Source organism: Leishmania martiniquensis, chromosome 8, assembly GCF_017916325.1.
Source record: "Leishmania martiniquensis isolate LSCM1 chromosome 8, whole genome shotgun sequence".
NCBI classification, from domain to species: domain Eukaryota; phylum Euglenozoa; class Kinetoplastea; order Trypanosomatida; family Trypanosomatidae; genus Leishmania; species Leishmania martiniquensis.
The window spans coordinates 95415-111748 of NC_090143.1; the positions used below are offsets into that span (position 1 = coordinate 95415).

Sequence of the window (16334 nt, forward strand, 5' to 3'; positions counted from 1 at the left end):
CTCTGCTCTGCTTCTCTCTTAGTAGCAGCAGCGAACGTTTTTCAGGCGTACGCCTTTGATTTGGCCGCACCGGTGTTGCTGGTGGAAGGGACGCCCAAGAGGCCTTCTGGGGTCAGGTGTCGTATTCAATGGTGGTGGTGGTGGTGGTCGAGGAGGGGGCCATTCGATGGATGCGCCGCGGGCGCAACGACTCGGGCGGCTGACGAAGTGCGGGAGAAGAGAAAACAGACGGCGCACCGTCTCCAACGTTCATGTACAGCGACCCAGAGGGCGCTGGTGTCTGCCTCGTTTCTTGTTGCTACAGCCCCCTTCCCCACATCAACGCTGCGGCCAGCCGTGGGGGCACGGTGCTTCAGCGATGATGGCAAAGAGGGAAAGCGCATCGGCGGAGGAGAGTGTGCGCAGAAAGCTGCACTCGCTCCTCGCCCTCTTCTCGCTCTCTTCTCGCTCCCTCAGCCCCCCCCTCTATCGTCGTCGTCCACAGCACCGACGCCTTTGAAGACCGTCGCGTCTTGGCGCCGAGCACGCGTGCACACAACGACGTACCAGCGTACACCATGGCGTATACGCCGCATATGCCTCGTGCTGCCTCTGCTCTCCTTTCTGCACCCATGCACCATTCAATGTCATCTCTGGACCGTGACCTCTTTTCCTTGTCGTCGCCTTACCTTTTCCACAACATGCGGGGGTGTGGCGTGTCGCGCCACGCCGCGTGATATCCGCCACCTTTGCGTGCACCCGTATACCCCCGTCCGGCAGCGTCACTGTAACTGCACAGAAGCGAGCGGAGGGCAAACGCCGCCACGCCTTAGAGACGTGCGCATACGAAATTGGTTGCTTAACTCTGTAGGGGGCAACAAGGAGGAGGGGGAGAGAGAGGGAGGCGATGCGAAGAGTGGAGGCGATTGGATCTGTTGAACGAGCCACTCACGCTTTCCCTCTCTGTCTTCGCTTGCCTTCGCGTGTGTGGTCGGTTGAGGGCAACCTCGACGGCACCCCTGCACGTGTGGTGGTGCGTCTGTGCGCGTTTCGGTCGTCTCTCTCTATGCGTTCGGCCGTCCGCACATCGGCAGCGCGCGCTGGTTGGCGACGACTTCTCTTTTCGAAAAAAAAAACACATTTTTCTGCCAAGGCAAAGGGGCGACGGCGGAGGGCTCCCACAGACGTCTCGCCGTCGTGCGGGTCGCTTCCTCCCCCCTTCTGCTCCTCCTCTCGGCTCTGCGCGCAGGCACACACACACAAGCACACAGTCTGCCTCGCTCTCCGCCCCGCCCCTTTGCCCGCCTCGCTGGTGAGCCTTTTTCTTTGTGGCGCCGCCCTCTTTTTTTCGGACCCTTCGTCGCCACATCGGCTTGGCCATGTGGGCGCCTTTCCCGATTCCAGGCGAGCAGCGCCGCAGCAGTAGTGCGTCACTAACTGCCGTTCGCGATGCACTCTGCCACCGAATTCGCATCCTTGGGACCTCCATCCTCGAGATCACGCAGTCGGCTGTTAAGGAGGTGGAACGCCTTGACGACGAGTACGCGGAGCAGCAGTGCCGCCTCGCCATGAGCCAGCCTCCACGCGGATCAAGCTCGTGCGCTGGTAAAGCTGGGGCGAAGGCGTTGCGACCGTCCAAGGCCGGATCTACGCCACCGACTCGCGTCGCACTGCAGCCTCAAAGGCGTGCGCGGCACACCTACAGTGCTGACCCCGGAAGCGGAGCTCCGACGCCGGGGCACACTGCATCGCCGAGGTCCTCGACGCCCGCAGCGGGGGGCAGCCCGTGGTGCCCGCAGAGCGGCGGCAGCGCTAAAAAGAGGCAGCAGCGAGGGAAGCAGTCACAGGCGCCGGCGCGGGCGGGGGAAGGCGGCGCTCCGACGGATACGGCAGCTGCCAACACCTCCAGGAATGTGTCAGAGCTCGTGGGAGGCAGCGCTGATGAGAACGGCGCCAAGCGCGCTCGCGGGCATGCGCTGCAGGCAGATGCTACCCTCATGGCACTCTGTGCCGCAGCGGAGGCGAACTTTCAGCGCGTCTTTGCTCAGCGGGTCACGCAGGACCAGCAGTCTCCACGGCCCGCTGCTACTCGCGCAACTGGGAGCGACGCGTCTGCTGCCTTCGGCGACGACAACTGCGAGAAAGGCGGCGCGCCATGCATGCCGAACGACTGGTGCCGTGGAGCCCCTCTGTACGACCTTAGCAATGCCTCCATCACCCCACAGTACGCTAGCTGCATAAGCGGGAGCGAAGTTTTCGTAGACGGGGGGGACGATGGCGTTCCACTCTGCAGCACCTCCTCTGGCCTCAGAGTGCCAGAGGACGATAGCCTTGCGTCGCGGGTGATTACGGCCGGTGGGACAGCGCCACTATGGGCACGAGCGCTCGTGGCTGCATCAGAGCTATCGCGCGAAGCTGAGCAGCAGGCGCTGCACGCACTCAAGATTCCGTTGCACATGGAGGCAAACGGGCGCGCTCCCCAGCAGCGTGAGGAGTCGTCTGTGTCCCCCCTGGGCACGGCCTGCAGCTACTACAGAGTTGTCTACATACACAAGTTGAGGTGTATGCGTGAGAAGCCTTCCAGTGAAGGCGGTGCTGGCAACGCGAACCTGGGGCCGGCATGGTTGGAGAACAGCGACCGCGCTTGTACGCTTCCGCGCCGACAACCCCCCAGCCTCTTTAGCCTCGGTAGCACGATGTACAGCACGGCCTCCGAGGAGGTGGGCGAGGCGCCGCTCACAATCACCTCTTACGTGCACGCCGTGTACGCCGTGGACAGGGACCACACGGAGCCGAGCGAGGCGCCTCCTGAGCGAGAGTCCGCAGCGGCGTCTCTTCCGGCCGCTGCTTCGGTACCGGTGGAGGGCGACACGGAGTTGGTGCAGCTCGAGCTGCACATTCCTCCGCAGTGCTGGCGCAGAAGCGAAAGCCCCACACGGAAGGCGGCGTCGCCGATGGCGACAGGCACCAAGCCGACGGATGCGACGTACTCCTCTTCCGGCACCGCTTGCCGCCCGCCCGATACCGCCACAGGCCCGGCAGCGTCCTCGTCTGTGTCCGAGACTGCGCAGAATCGAGGTGGCTCAAAGGCTCAGCTGCGCAGGGTCACCAAGGTGGCCGCTCTCGGGGTCGCGGCAGATGTGCAGGTGGCAGCGCGCATCGAATGCATCGAGGAATGGCAACAGCATCGCCATTCCGACGTCGAGGACCGCATTCGCCGCCAGCGGCGATCCTCTATAGTGTCTGCTGGATGGAAGGGCGGATACTACTGCTACACGACGGGCGCCAGAGGTGCCGCGGCGTCAGGGGATGGGGCCAGCGCGCCAACCACTTTTCCGGCACCCCTGCCGCCGCACGCGCCCTCCGAGGCGGCCGCGATGGACCCCAGCGGAAGGGGTGATTGTTCGACGACGGTCGACACCATCGATGGGCCGCGCGGCATCGTTCATCAGCCGCCGACGGTACAGCACCAGGACCCCCAGGCCCTGCAGCCATCCTCCATCTTGCCTAGCTCCTCGCTAAAGCGCAAGGCGACCACGTACGCGGTGTTACTGCCGGCGCCTGGGCAGCCACCGCCTCAGTCGTCAATGAGCGTGGCGGCGTCAAAGGCAGCTCCTTTGAAGGACTCCGAGTGCGGTCGTGCGCAGGCGCGCAAAGCAGCTGAGCTGTCGCAGAACGGTCTTGCTCGAAGCGCATTGGCGGAGCCGATGGCCTCGGTGGCGGTCGCCGGAGGCGAAAGAGGAGGGGCCGCTACTGCAGCGGCGTCAGCTGCCTTTCCCAAGTGTCGGCTGCACCCTTGTCTGGAGGTGGTTGTGGCGAGCTCCTACAGCTCGATCGAGTGGGCATTCGGCGGGGCGGCCCGGCGCGCGTCCGCCGCGGCGCCCGACTCGGCACCAAGCGAATCGCTGTTCTTCTCGGCATCGCCGTTGTGGGCAGCTCATGAAAAGCTCGAGCAGGAATGGGAGGAGAAGCGCCGCTTGAACGCCCGCACGCGGCAACCGCACGGCTTGGATATTCAAGCGCCGCTCTCAATTCGAGTCGCAGCACGGGTATGGTGAGGCTGGCATGAGGAGGTAGGGGGAAGGGGGATGAAGATGCACTTGCCGAGGCTGCACAGGGCCTCCTCTATCGCTTGCTCGTCCGCTGCTCCCCCCTCCTCGCCTCCGCCGCTGTCCCCCTCCGCTCTCCTCAGTGTCGATGGGGTCTCTTGCTTTATTCCTCTGTATAGTTCGCCTTGAATGTGTGAGGCAGACAGGCAAACTTGTGTCTGACGTCTCGTCCGCACCTGGCCTGGGCCGCTCATGGCGCTCCGCCTTCTCTTCTTTTATTTGTACTCGAGCATAGCTGCGCGTGTCCCCCTCCCCCCACCTTCACCCCTCACCTCTCACCTCCCCCTCCACGGCCACTGGTGTCTTGGCTTGTCTATGGGAAGACGGCAATCATGGAGTCGGCGGTGCCCGCACTTATCAGGCTGCGGGTGTATTCGGAGGCACATGTTCTACACATGCGCGCATGCTGTCCCAGACAGCTGCATCCTTCCCTCACTTCTCGTGCTCTTTTCCTCTTAAGCGGACCCGAGCCCTCCCCCCTTCCCCCATTTATGCGCAGGTGTATATGTCTATACATCCCGATAAGACCCGGAAGGGCGAGTGGGCGGGTGCAGCGGACTTGGGGCGGGAGAGGAGAGGAGCTCCATCACGTACTGTTCACTTCAGGGTGGAGAAAGAGCTCGTCAAAAAAAACGCAAACATATCCACGCATGCGCACGGTGCGTTCGCGTATCTTTCAGTGGGCCGGTGTGTGCGTGTGTGTCTCTTTCTTGCGTGTGTGCTTGTCTGTATGTCTGCGTGCCGGCGCGCTGCTCTGTCTCCCTCTTCGTCCTCTTCGTACCACCCCTTCCCTCCCCTCCCCTCCTTCGTTATCACTGTCGTATATGCCCTCTGCCACCATTTTCTTCCTCTTTTTTTTTATTAAGACAATCTCTCTTACCTGTGCTGCTTCCCATCATCGTCCTCTTCCCTGTCATCCCTGCGTCGCTGCTCGCACCGCATACACAAACGCACGCACACAACGCTGTCTTCTCTTTTTCCGCGGGTGCGCTTCTTTCGAGACCGTGCCCTTGTACGTGCATGTCTTTGCTGCTTATGCTGAGCATTGTATCTGTCTCTGTGTGGTGGTGGTGGTAAGGTTGTATGCGTGTGGGGGGAGGGAGGGGAAGGGGGCTTCCCAAGCTCTCCCGCACTTCCCTTGACTCTTCCTGGCTCGTGCCGATGGTGGTGTGCATCTGTTTTTTTTTCTTTTCCCTTCCGTTTCGCTTCGGCAATGATCTTCCTTTGGGGCTCACGCACACGCAGACACACTTGGCGTGTGCGTGGCTTTGTCTGTCTGTGCGCGTGTGTCCTCCCCTCCCCTCTCTCTTTATATATATATATGTCTGCTTGTCTGTGTCTGTGTGTGTGTGTGTGTGCACTCATCACGGAGGCTCTGAGCTGACGCCGCGATTTGTTCATTTATCTCTCATGACAATTCGCTGTTCCTCCAGCTCTCTTGGCATGGCGCTGCCGGCCTTTCGTATGGTGCGTGCCTTTCCTCTCTTCTCTACCCCCCCTTCTCCTCCTCCTCTCTCTACCTCTCTCCGTGTGTATGCACATAGGCGCGTGCTCGAATGACATTCGGTGTACCGACGCTGTCATGTGCGCCTTTACAGCCGATGATTGGGATGGATGCACGCACACGGCGGCGTGCCAGAAAAGTGACTGCGGGGGTGGGGGCGATGCACCGTGTCGGCGTGCTTTGCGTGCGCCCCGCCAGCTGAAACGGGTCTGCACAAGGCCGCTCACTCCCCTCTCTATCCCTGTCCCCCTGCCCTCATCACATCCACGCACACGCGCATGCGCGCCTCTCCCGTGTGACGCGCACCTTTCACCGCTCCCATCACCGCCATTGGGGGGCGCACACGCATAGATACACATGTCCATTCGAACGCTTGCTTGTCTCACTGTTTTTCCTGTCTTTCCGCCCGGCGACTGCCACGTCCACCCCATTTGGCGCCCTCCCTCTCGCTCTCTCTTCCCCCACACAGCGGTTGCGGTGGTGCGGTGCGGGGAGGGCGGGGGAGGGGGCTGTCTGAGGCGGCCAATTCGTAGCAAAAGATGGTGCGCCTGCCCGCATTGAATGTCATCGTGAGCGGAGCCTTGCCAAGCGGCCATCGCACTTTTCTTTCACTTCTGCGTTGTGCTTTTATTCACGTCTGCCCCGAATAGCGGGGCTGCTGGTGTGCACGGAGTTGACAAGAGAGCATGCGAGGAGGGGGGAGGAGGGACAGTGGTGGCCGTGCCGGCCAACCTTTCACGCTCCCATTCCCTCCTCCTCTCCTCGACTCCCCCTCTTTCTCATTGGGTGGGGTGTGACAGCGCTCCCCTGCTCTGTGCATTGCACAAGGAGCCCATGAAGATATCGCCAACAACATCGGAGCCGACTATACACCGGCATATATGTAAAAGAGAGGCATCGTACGGGTAGCCGCACACCCAAAGGGATGCTGTAGCGGCAGGCCTGCCAGGCACCGGGCCGGAGCTCATAGCCACCCGCATGCCAATGTCGTACGCTGCCAGCGCTTTTAGAGAAGAGGTGCTATGGATGTGCAAGGGACTGAGCCGCTCTTCTCCTGGTATCCCTTCCTCCGCACTTCTTGCTGCACGCGGAGCGAACGCTCTACCCGATGGTCCTGTGCGGACTCGGTCGTGCACGGTCAAGCCGATCATGGGTGGCCTTCAGCTAGGCTGTGTCGGCACAGGCACACAGGCATGCGCTCGCTCACTTGATGCCATGCTGTCCTCTCTCTCTCTGTTCTTCACACTCGCTCTCTGCACCATTGCCCTACCTCACCTGCGCACCCCACACTCCCACTCGCTGCCTCTCCCGTGCCGATCACCTTCCCCATCGCGAAACGCCCGCACCGCCCTCATCTCCCCAAAAGCCTTTACCTCGCAGTGGAGGGTGAGAGCGCGCGAGAGATAAAAGAGGGGGGCGACTCTGTGCGTACGCCTTCTGTTCCCAACGTCTCACTTTTGCTCGTTGCTGGCGGCTGTTCTTTCACGTAATGCACTGATTCGCTGGTGCTCACAGCCCCCCTTCATACACTTCTCTCTCTTGGACACACGCACGCCCACACACATACACACACACAAACGTCCCCTTTACGCGTTAGCGCGTGTTCTTTGTTTTCGCTGAAGGATCTGCGTGACCCCCCCCTCCCCTCCCTTGTCTCTCAGCCCTCACCGGACTTGTGTGGGCCTCCAAATTGCTCGCCACCTCAACGCTGCACAGGTCTGTTGGTCCGGAGGGCGTGTCAGTGGTGCTGCATCTGTCTGTTTCATGCTCCGTCGACAACTTCACTTCGCCGCCATGGGCGGCGCGTCAGCCGCGTCGGCGGTGATGCTCATGGGCGTGGGGCCGTCCTACGCCGCAGCTGCCGCTGGCGCGTCGGCGTCTTGTTCACCTCTTGTCCTGGTTGTGGCCAGCGCCAGCCCGCTTGTTATGCCCCGCCGTTGCGTGAAGCTTGTCAACCCCATTGGCAAGCAGGGCAGTCAGCACTACGGCCTTGAGCCAAAGCTGGAGGCGGGCAAGGATACCCAGCTGAAGCACACAGAAATGTACGACGGATACACAGACGACTTCGGTGTCTTCAAGGAGGGCCCTCCGGTGACGCTGCGGCTGGAATACGTGCGGTCACCCGATCACGGCTATTCGCAGCAAATTCTGCAGAAAGACATTTGGTCGCCCTTTCAGGTCGGCTCGAACATGATGTCCTACACGCCGCTCTACTACGACTGGAAGGGGTTCTCGAGTCGCGATTACTTCGGCCACCGTAGCGGCACCAACCCAGGCAGCAAAGTTCTCCTCGGCCACTATCGCCGCGACGAGGAGCGCTCATGGGGCTACCGAATCATGGTGAACCACAAGCCGCAGAAGCGCATCCCGAAGTGGCTTGCGTGCGTCGTGCACATACCGCGTAAGAAGACGTTCCTGGGCTTCTTCCTGTATGCGAACGGCGCATATGTGGCGGAGCTGCTCACGTACAAGCAGCTGCCGCGCATCATCTACAACAAGGCGTTTCAGGGCTGCCTGCCGACCCTCGGTCAGACGGTATCGCTGACCGAGGTGACCTATGGCAAGGAGATCCATTCCGTCGAGATGTACCCGGGGCACGGCGGTGTCATCTGCCGGGCGAGCGGAACAGCAGCTGTGGTGCTGCGGGGGTCAGAGCCGAACCTGGTCCCGCTTTTACTGCCGTCAAAGGAGGTGCGCCTCTTCGATAGTACGTGTCACGCCGTCTTCGGCCGTCGTGCGGGCGTCATGTACAACAGGCAGCGCAATTTCAGTCAGCGCAGTGTCGAGGAAAATATGCCACACCGGCCCAAGGTGCACTCCAAGACGAAGCGCGTGTCGAGTCACCCCGCCGGCGGCGGCAACGGCGGCTCGCCGAACCTGCTCACACCGCTGGACTGGCGCATTCACCCGCGCAACTGTGTCAAGACAAAGTATTGGCTTTCCGGGTACATCCTGCGCGGGCGACAGTACAACCGCAACCAGACGGTCGCCGATCTCAAGTCGAAGACGTACAGCTGGGCGAATCGAGACCCCGTGTACCGATAGGTTGCGTGTGTGCGTCTGTGGAAGATAAGGGGGGAGGGGCGTACTTCTCCAGCAGTGTGCTGTCCTGTGTTGTCGTTGTCTGTATCGCCGACACCCAGTCGGAACGCGCGCGGCCTGCGCGATGCAGAGAGGGAGTCGAGCCGTTGCTCGTCCTTCGTGCGGGCAGTGACAGAAGTCAGACGGGCGCGCGTCTGTGCGGGAAAGGTGAAGGCGTGCCCCTTGTCCGTTTGTGCCTTGCTTGACGATGATGAGCTGCACACACGAAAGCGTTGCACAGAGAAAAAAAAAGGTCATCGCCACGTCGGAGGGATGGCGAAGAGCGGTACACCTCCCCTCTGTTCACCTCAACAAAGCTGAACGCTTCGCCTTGACGTTGCTCTCTCAGCCTCGCTCATGGTGTGCGTACGTGGCCCGCAGGCGCGTACATGTACCGTCGCACACACATACACACACATACACGCTCGTTCGCACACCGTCTCATGAGCTCCCTTTCATCTCTCTCGCCCCCTTCGCACCACATCTGCTCCCTCTCTCGCGTACCCGCCGTGCCTGTCGAGGCTGGCCCACTCAGCACCGCTTCTTCACCGGCACACACCACTCCCCATTCGTTACTCCAATTGATTTTTTTATATTTGATTCGCTCGAGACTTCACCCCCCTCCACCACCACCACCACCCGCAGCGGTTATGTTCCGCCGTGTCTCGAGGAAGGCCGCCACCGCCGCCGGCGCCGGCGCTTCGCTCCTGCGCTACCATACTCTTCCCGGTCTGACGTACCCCGCCCAGCTGCCGACGCTCCTCTACAACCACAAGGAGGGCATCACGCCTGTCTTGAGTTCCCGTCAGATGGAGCTGCACTACGGGAAGCACCACCAGGCGTACGTTGATAAGCTGAACACACTCGGCAAGGGCTTCGAGGGGAAATGCATTGAGGACATCGTTCAGGCGGCCAGCAACGACGCAGAGAAAAAGGCTCTGTTCAACCAGGCTGCCCAGCACTTCAACCACTCGTTCTTCTGGAACTGCCTGACGCCGGGTGGAAAAGGGATGCCGAAGATGCTTGAAACTGCCATCAAGAAGAACTTCTCAAGTGTGGACGACTTCAAGACCGCCTTTCAGCAGGCAGGGATGAACAACTTCGGCTCTGGCTGGACGTGGCTCTGCGTCAACCCCGTGACGAAGGGGCTTGAGATACATAACACAAGCAACGCAGACTGCCCGCTGACTGCGGGCCTGCGCCCCATCTTCACCGCCGACGTATGGGAGCACGCCTACTACAAAGACTTCGAGAACCGCCGCGCCGATTACCTGAAGGAGCTTTGGCAAGTTGTCAACTGGGTGTACGTCACTCAGGTGTACGAGAAGGCCATGCAGTAGAGGAGGCGCCTTGCGCAGCGACTCAGGGAAATGTGGGCCTGGTAGACGCTACCGTGGCCGTTACCGGCGCAGACGGAGATGTAAAAGGCATGGCCAATGGCGGGGATGGCAACAGATGGCCCGCACGCGCAGCCGGTGGGAGAGAGGGGGGAGGCGAGGCGGAGGTTTGGAGCATCACTGGCGGTGACTGAGGCGTGCATGCTCGGAGAGCTCAGGCAAGATCCACATGACGGCTGCCACGCTCCTTAACGCCCGCGAATAAAGGCGGGCTGCTACCCGTGCAAGTCCTCTCTCTCTCCCCGTCCCATCCTCCCCCTGCTGCGCCCACGCCCGCACGCGCATCTATGCCAGCTCTTCGGCATCTCTAACGCCACACAGTCTGGAAACAGACGCTACATATCCATGCTGCCCATTCACATCGTACCGTCCATCACCAACTCCCGCCCTCTCCTAACCTTTCGGAGCTTTGCGCGTCGTCTTACCTCCCTCCCTCCCCCCTCTGACCCAGTCAGAGGCGCGTGCAGGAGCCGCCCCTCCACGGGAGCGGGTGAAACAGGGAAACGGTCTCTGTGCGTTCGTCTGCGTGAGGCAATGCCGGTCGGTTGGCCCGCGCCCCTGTTCCCAATTACGCGGCTCTCTTTGGTCCGAACGCCGGCCCGCACCCGCACCCCCGTGCGGGCGGGTGCGGGTGGGAATATATATATATATATACGTGTGTGTATATATGTGTGTATGCTGTATCGCCTTGCGTATCGCACGGTGTGCGTTGTCCCTCGCCTCGTCGCCTCGATCATCGATGCCCTGGCACCGTATATTGCCTGTTCCGTACCACCTTCCTTGCCCACGTCTCTTCGGTGCTACTGTGCTCCCTCGCTGCTGTTGCCCGTGCTCGAGACGCTTGCGTCACCGGCAAGACACATCAAGAGCCATGCCGCGCGCTCTCTCACTCGCCTTCCTCCCTTCGTCCTCTGCTCATTTCGCTGCGTTCCTTCACTACAACGACGACGACCACCACCACTCGATGCCATCGAAGGCGGTCGACGCGGCGGCGCGGCGTGTGGGGTTGGAGGCAGGGGCCTGCGAGAGGGCCGCGGAGAGGGGGAGGGTGGCGGTGTGAAATGCAGCCCGCGCTGCATAGGGGAGAGCGGACACGCACGGCAGGGGGGAGAGGTATGTGAGCCTCTGCATGCCGTGCGAGCGAGTTGTACGCGGCCGGCGTGCCATTCTGTAACGCCTGCGTTGGCTGCAGTGCGCACGGCGGGCGGGTGGCTCCTAGAAACGTTTTTTTTGTGTGTGGTAGTGATGGTGATTACCCTTCGACGAGTAAAGAGCACTGCGGCGCACTACCTTCCTTTTCACACCCTCACACACACACACACGCACGCAAGTGCAAGGGCTCGACGGCAGAGGAGGTGGAAGAGTGCACTCGTTTCTTTGCCCTCCGTGGTTTCACTGTGCGCGCTTGTCTTCCCGTCAGTGTGCAGGCCAAACAGCTGTGGCACACAGGGAGCAGAGGGGGAGGGAGGTACGATGTCGGGCAAAACGGAAACAGGATTCACCATCGCGCGGCTGCCTGCTTGCAGAGGTGGCTGGCCTGAGCAGGTGCGTTCATGCCCGCTTCAAGGCGCCAATGCACCTTTGGGCACGCTTCCTGATAAGGCAGCCGGGCAAGTCAGTGGGCAAGACGAATGGAGCGAGCAAGTCGATCTCTTCCTCGCTCTCCCCTGTCTCGCTGCCGCCGCTCCACGCCCCGCCACTGCATGTCGCCCACGGAGCAATGCAACTGCTGTCCCTCCTCTCCATCTCTCGCCCCCTCCCCCCTCCCTCGCTGTGTATCGCCCTGCTCTGCTGATCTCACAGTCCGTCCTTGAACGGCCGTGGAGCAGCTCTCCCGTACATCGTCGTGCATCTACTGGTGAGTGGCCTTAGCCCCGGCTGCTTCTGAGCGGCAGTCGGCCAACACGTACTGAAGCCCATTGCTTACTGGCTCATTGCAGCTCTGCATCGATGCCCGAGGCAGGGGGCGTCAGCGCGGTGACGACCATGAGACCAAATACAGACGTGACGGTGCCACCGCGGAGGCCGCATGCGGCGCAGCTGCCACGCAAGTTCACGGAGTGTCGCACCCTATTCATGTGCTGCGACATGCAAGAGAAGCTGGCGGACAAGATCCCTGGTTTCTACCGCACCATCGACACGACAAACAGCATCGCGCTATTTTGCGAGATGCTGGGGCCGACGTGGTGCAGCGTGATAGCCACAGTGCAGTACCCCGCAGGCGTAGGGCCACTGTACCACGAGATCCGTCTGCCGCCCAGCACCCCTGTATTCCCAAAGATGGAGCCGTCGATGCTGTTGCCCGAAGTTCTGCCGTACCTCTACGGTGACGCTGAGCGCGGCATCTTGCCAGTGCAGCAGGTGGTGCTTTGGGGGCACGAGACGCACGTGTGCATTATGCAGACTGCTGACGAGCTTCTGCGTCGTGGCTTTCGCGTGGCAGTCGTGACGGATGGCTGCGCGGCGCAACGGCGCATTGATCACGATGTCGCCATCATGGAGATGTCGAAGTGGGAGGGACTACTGCTGACAAATTCTATTGGCGTGTACAACATGATTGTGCGCGCGGACGATCGCTTCTCGAAGCTGGTCATGAAGCTCGTGCAAGATGGCGAGCAAGTGTTCGAGAGACCGTTCCAACGGTCCGAGGAGGACATGTTGCCGCCGCACGAGCGCGAGCGTCACATGTGACGTGGCGGTGATGGACTCGGCAGACGAAAAGACGTGAGGAAGCAAGGAAAGCAGAGGTGGGGACTTGGGTAGGTCCAGAGTCACCGCCACCTCACTGTTGGTCCAGGTGCCCTGAACTGGCTTCGGCGCGCAGAATCGGACGCCGGCCCTCCCCTCCCCTCTTCTCCCGTCTGTTTCCATGAGTCCGCCCGCCTCTCTCTCTCTCTCGATTGCTTTGCTCTCCCGCACAGGCGCTCACGGCACTGCGGTTTCCGCTGTTGAAGGGGTCTGCTGAGCGTGCTCTTCACCTCTTACCACCGTCCTCGTCAGTCTCCTCTCATGGCGCATGCGAGGCGGGTAGCATACGAGGGTGCTTTTCACGTGACTCATGTGCTCGACTTGCTCCCTGTTGAGAGGGAGCCGTTCTTTGGGGCCGCTGCTCATCGTATCACCACCACCACCACCCTCCCCGCCTTTCCTCGCCAGGCCGCCTCCCCAGTCCCGCCGACTCGCCCACTCACTGTCGCACCGCCCTGCCTCTCCCCTCCCCTTCCCCCTTGCCCATTTTTTTCTTTGGGATCCGAGCACCCTGGCGTTGTTGTCGCCGTTGGACCCGCGTAGAGGCAGTGCGGGTGTGGGAGACACCTGAGCCGCTCCTGCCGGCGTGCGCGTGCGCGTCCACACATGAAAGGCTGAGGGACAGGAGGCCGAGAGGAGGCGCAAAAGGCCCGCCGAATCTCAGTACATCAGCGCAGATGACGTGACGCGCGGCTCGGCGTCCAAGGGGAAGGCGCTCAACAGACGGTTGCCTGACCACCAACTCCCGTTGGCGAGCGTGTGGAAGAGGTGTCGGCGCCTCCTGAGGTTGTGAGGCCGCCGGTTGGCCGCGGCATTTCGCTGTAGAGGATAGATGTTAACGGCCGGGATGTGCTTGCATGGCGAGGGAGGTGAGTAAGCCATGCCTGTGCATCATGTCATGCCCACGACAGCCGTTGGTGCCAGTGGAAGGGGAGGGGGCGCTGATTTTTCAGCTCAAAAGAAGTGAATGCCCCCCTTGGCGCCAGCGCGGGCTTGCGACGCTGCAAGTATGTGTACGTGTGTGCACGTGTGTGTGTGTGTGTGTGCACGCGCACCTAATAGGCACATCTTCCACTCTCCCTTCGCTCTCTTTCCCCGCAGACGCGTTTACCTCTCGCAGCAGCGATTTGCTGTGTGTGCGCGCGACACGTACACTTCTGCAGCCTCACCTTCGCACAGGTCCCCCACCCTCTGCTGCTCTCCCTCTCTCTCTCATGGCAATGCTGTCGGAGCACTCGCGGCTGATTCAAAAGTTTGACACCTGCCGAACTGCCTTCATGCTGTGCTATGCACCGGGCAAAGTGGAATCCCTCACCCAGAACTTCGGTGAAATAGCGCATGTGACGAACACCATGGCGGCCGTGCATCAGCTGCTTGGCCCGGAGAGGTCAGTGTTCGTTGCGACGGAGCTGCCCCCGCAAGGCGTTGGGCGCCACTGCCAGGGCATCCAGTTGCCCGATGGCACCATAATTGCGGAGAAGGTGCAGGTGTCGATGCTCGTACCAGAGGTGCGGCTCTGTATTTTCGGCAGCGACGAGCGTGGCGTTCCACCTGTGCAGCAGGTCATTATCTGGGGTGTCGAGACGCACGGCTGCATTCTTCAGACCGTTGACGAGCTTCTTACGCATGGCATTCGTGTGGCCATCCTCGTTGACGGGTGCGCCTCGAATGCGAAGGAGCTGCATGACACGGCGGTGCTGCAGATGTCTCACTGGGATGGCTTGATGGTCACGACCGCGCCGTCTGCAGTGATGCAGCTGACGCGATCCGACGCCCGCTTTGTCAAGGCCGTCGTCCAAATCCTGAAGAAGTTTGGTGCTGACTGGGCTGCCACGCAGCAACAGCCGAAGGTAGCCGCCCAGAGCGCGGAGGGTGACCGAGATCGGGCCCCCGATGCCGATGGCACTAAAGGCGCCTCGCCTGCGCCTACCAACACCCCCACCGCCACCGCAGCAGCTGCTGATGCACCGGGTATAAAGTCTGCTTGATCGGGAAGAAGAACCACAAGGCGCCTGCGCACCTTGATGTTTAAGGTGGGGGGAGGGTGACGCTGAGGGACTGGCGCCATCTGCGTGAGCGTCAGCGCGGCACGGGTGCATCCAACCGCAGATGCCGCCAGTGCGTGCCGCGCTCGCTTTTGTTTCGCGTGACAGCAGAACCGCCTGCACCGCTAACGGGGAGGGCCGCAGCACCGACACGCTTCAGCCACACCCCGGGGCCACTCCCTCCGAGCGGGGTTCATGTGCCACCCGCCCCGCACCCTCCCTCCCTCCCCCCCTGCAACCCCCCCTCACGTTACTCCTGGCCGCTTATGGCCCTCATGAACGCAGCCTCCGTAGTCCAATCTGCTGCCACCGCCCTCCCCACTACCCTTTCCGCGGCCTCCATTGCACTCGCCCACTTTGGCAGTGCGCCGCTTCGCTTCGCGGTGGGGGTGGGGTGGGGTAGGGGCTCTCAGGGCAGGTCGTACCACACTGACATGCACGTGGTGCATCGCCATTGTCATTCATGCCATCAGCCGCTTCGGCTCGCTCGCACCCTCAGTGCCTCTTCCTCCGCATCATCATCTTCTTTTGGACAGCGCGCGCTCATGTCGCCGCATGCACACATGAGAAGTCATCCACGCCCAAGCATGCGTATATACATCGGTGTTCGTCCGTAGAGGTACCCCTGCTTCCCCCCTCCTTCTCTCGCCCCTAAACGCCCAACGTGCACAGTCAACCGGGGAGGCGTTTACATACGTTGCGATGCAGCGGTCCGCCCGTCCGCTTTCGCGGTCGAACCTGCTGCAGAAGTTCGACTGCTGCCGCACCATCTTCATGTGTTGCGACATCCAGGAGAAGCTGCGCCACCGCATCCCTAACTTTCAGGCGGCTGTGGAGGTTTCTAACGCCATGGCCTCCATTCACACCATCATGACGCCCACGCATTCCACCTTTGTGGCAACGGAGCAGTACCCGGTGGGGGTGGGGCGTCTCGTGCAGGATATCAAACTTCCGGCAGGGGCCCCGGTCATCGAGAAGGTACAGCCGTCAATGCTTGTGCCTGAGATGATGCCCTACATCAACGGCGACGCTGAGCGTGGCATATTGCCGGTGGGGCAGGCTGTGCTGTGGGGTCACGAGACGCATGTGTGCGTGCTGCAGACGGCCGATGATCTCCTGAGCCGCGGCATCCGCGTCGCCGTGCTGGTGGACGGCTGTGCCTCTCAGCAGTCGCTCGACCACGATGTGGCCGTCAGAGAGATGGCAACATGGAACCACCTCATGCTTACCACTGCGGCATCCGCCCTTATGCAGCTGTCGCGTGGCGACCCCGCCGTGATGAAGAAGGCCATGAAAATGCTCAGAGCATCCTCAGTAAACCTGTCATGCCTTGTAAACCTCCCCGCCCGCGGCGGTGAAGCCGAAGCAGAGAAAAGTGCGGGCAAGAACTTCCAGAAGTAGAGAGGGGCGAGGAACTGAGGAAGCGCGTGCTTCTCATGATGCCCGTGCATTGCGACTGTGGGTGTGAGGC

The 16334-nt window shown here is 61.6% G+C and overlaps 6 protein-coding genes across 6 annotated transcripts; all 6 read left to right on the forward strand.

Annotated features, from left to right (window-relative positions):
• Positions 1 to 1358: 1358 nt before the first annotated feature.
• On the forward strand, positions 1359 to 4037 carry LSCM1_07167 (uncharacterized protein; the record flags this gene model as incomplete). The annotated part of the gene is made up of 1 exon (XM_067324552.1): positions 1359 to 4037. The coding sequence occupies one exon, from the start codon at positions 1359 to 1361 to the stop codon at positions 4035 to 4037; it is 2679 nt and encodes an 892-aa protein (XP_067180909.1).
• Positions 4038 to 7356: 3319 nt separating this feature from the next.
• Positions 7357 to 8637, forward strand: LSCM1_07168 (uncharacterized protein; the record flags this gene model as incomplete). The annotated part of the gene is made up of 1 exon (XM_067324553.1): positions 7357 to 8637. The coding sequence occupies one exon, from the start codon at positions 7357 to 7359 to the stop codon at positions 8635 to 8637; it is 1281 nt and encodes a 426-aa protein (XP_067180910.1).
• A 686-nt stretch (positions 8638 to 9323) lies between these two features.
• On the forward strand, positions 9324 to 10013 carry LSCM1_07169 (uncharacterized protein; the record flags this gene model as incomplete). The annotated part of the gene is made up of 1 exon (XM_067324554.1): positions 9324 to 10013. One exon carries the CDS (start codon positions 9324 to 9326, stop codon positions 10011 to 10013), a length of 690 nt encoding a protein of 229 aa, XP_067180911.1.
• Positions 10014 to 12020: 2007 nt separating this feature from the next.
• On the forward strand, positions 12021 to 12761 carry LSCM1_07170 (uncharacterized protein; the record flags this gene model as incomplete). The annotated part of the gene is made up of 1 exon (XM_067324555.1): positions 12021 to 12761. The coding sequence occupies one exon, from the start codon at positions 12021 to 12023 to the stop codon at positions 12759 to 12761; it is 741 nt and encodes a 246-aa protein (XP_067180912.1).
• Positions 12762 to 13711: 950 nt separating this feature from the next.
• On the forward strand, positions 13712 to 14806 carry LSCM1_07171 (uncharacterized protein; the record flags this gene model as incomplete). Its single annotated transcript, XM_067324556.1, has 1 exon — positions 13712 to 14806. One exon carries the CDS (start codon positions 13712 to 13714, stop codon positions 14804 to 14806), a length of 1095 nt encoding a protein of 364 aa, XP_067180913.1.
• A 759-nt stretch (positions 14807 to 15565) lies between these two features.
• LSCM1_07172 (uncharacterized protein) lies at positions 15566 to 16264 on the forward strand (the record flags this gene model as incomplete). The annotated part of the gene is made up of 1 exon (XM_067324557.1): positions 15566 to 16264. One exon carries the CDS (start codon positions 15566 to 15568, stop codon positions 16262 to 16264), a length of 699 nt encoding a protein of 232 aa, XP_067180914.1.
• Between the last annotated feature and the right edge of the window lie 70 nt (positions 16265 to 16334).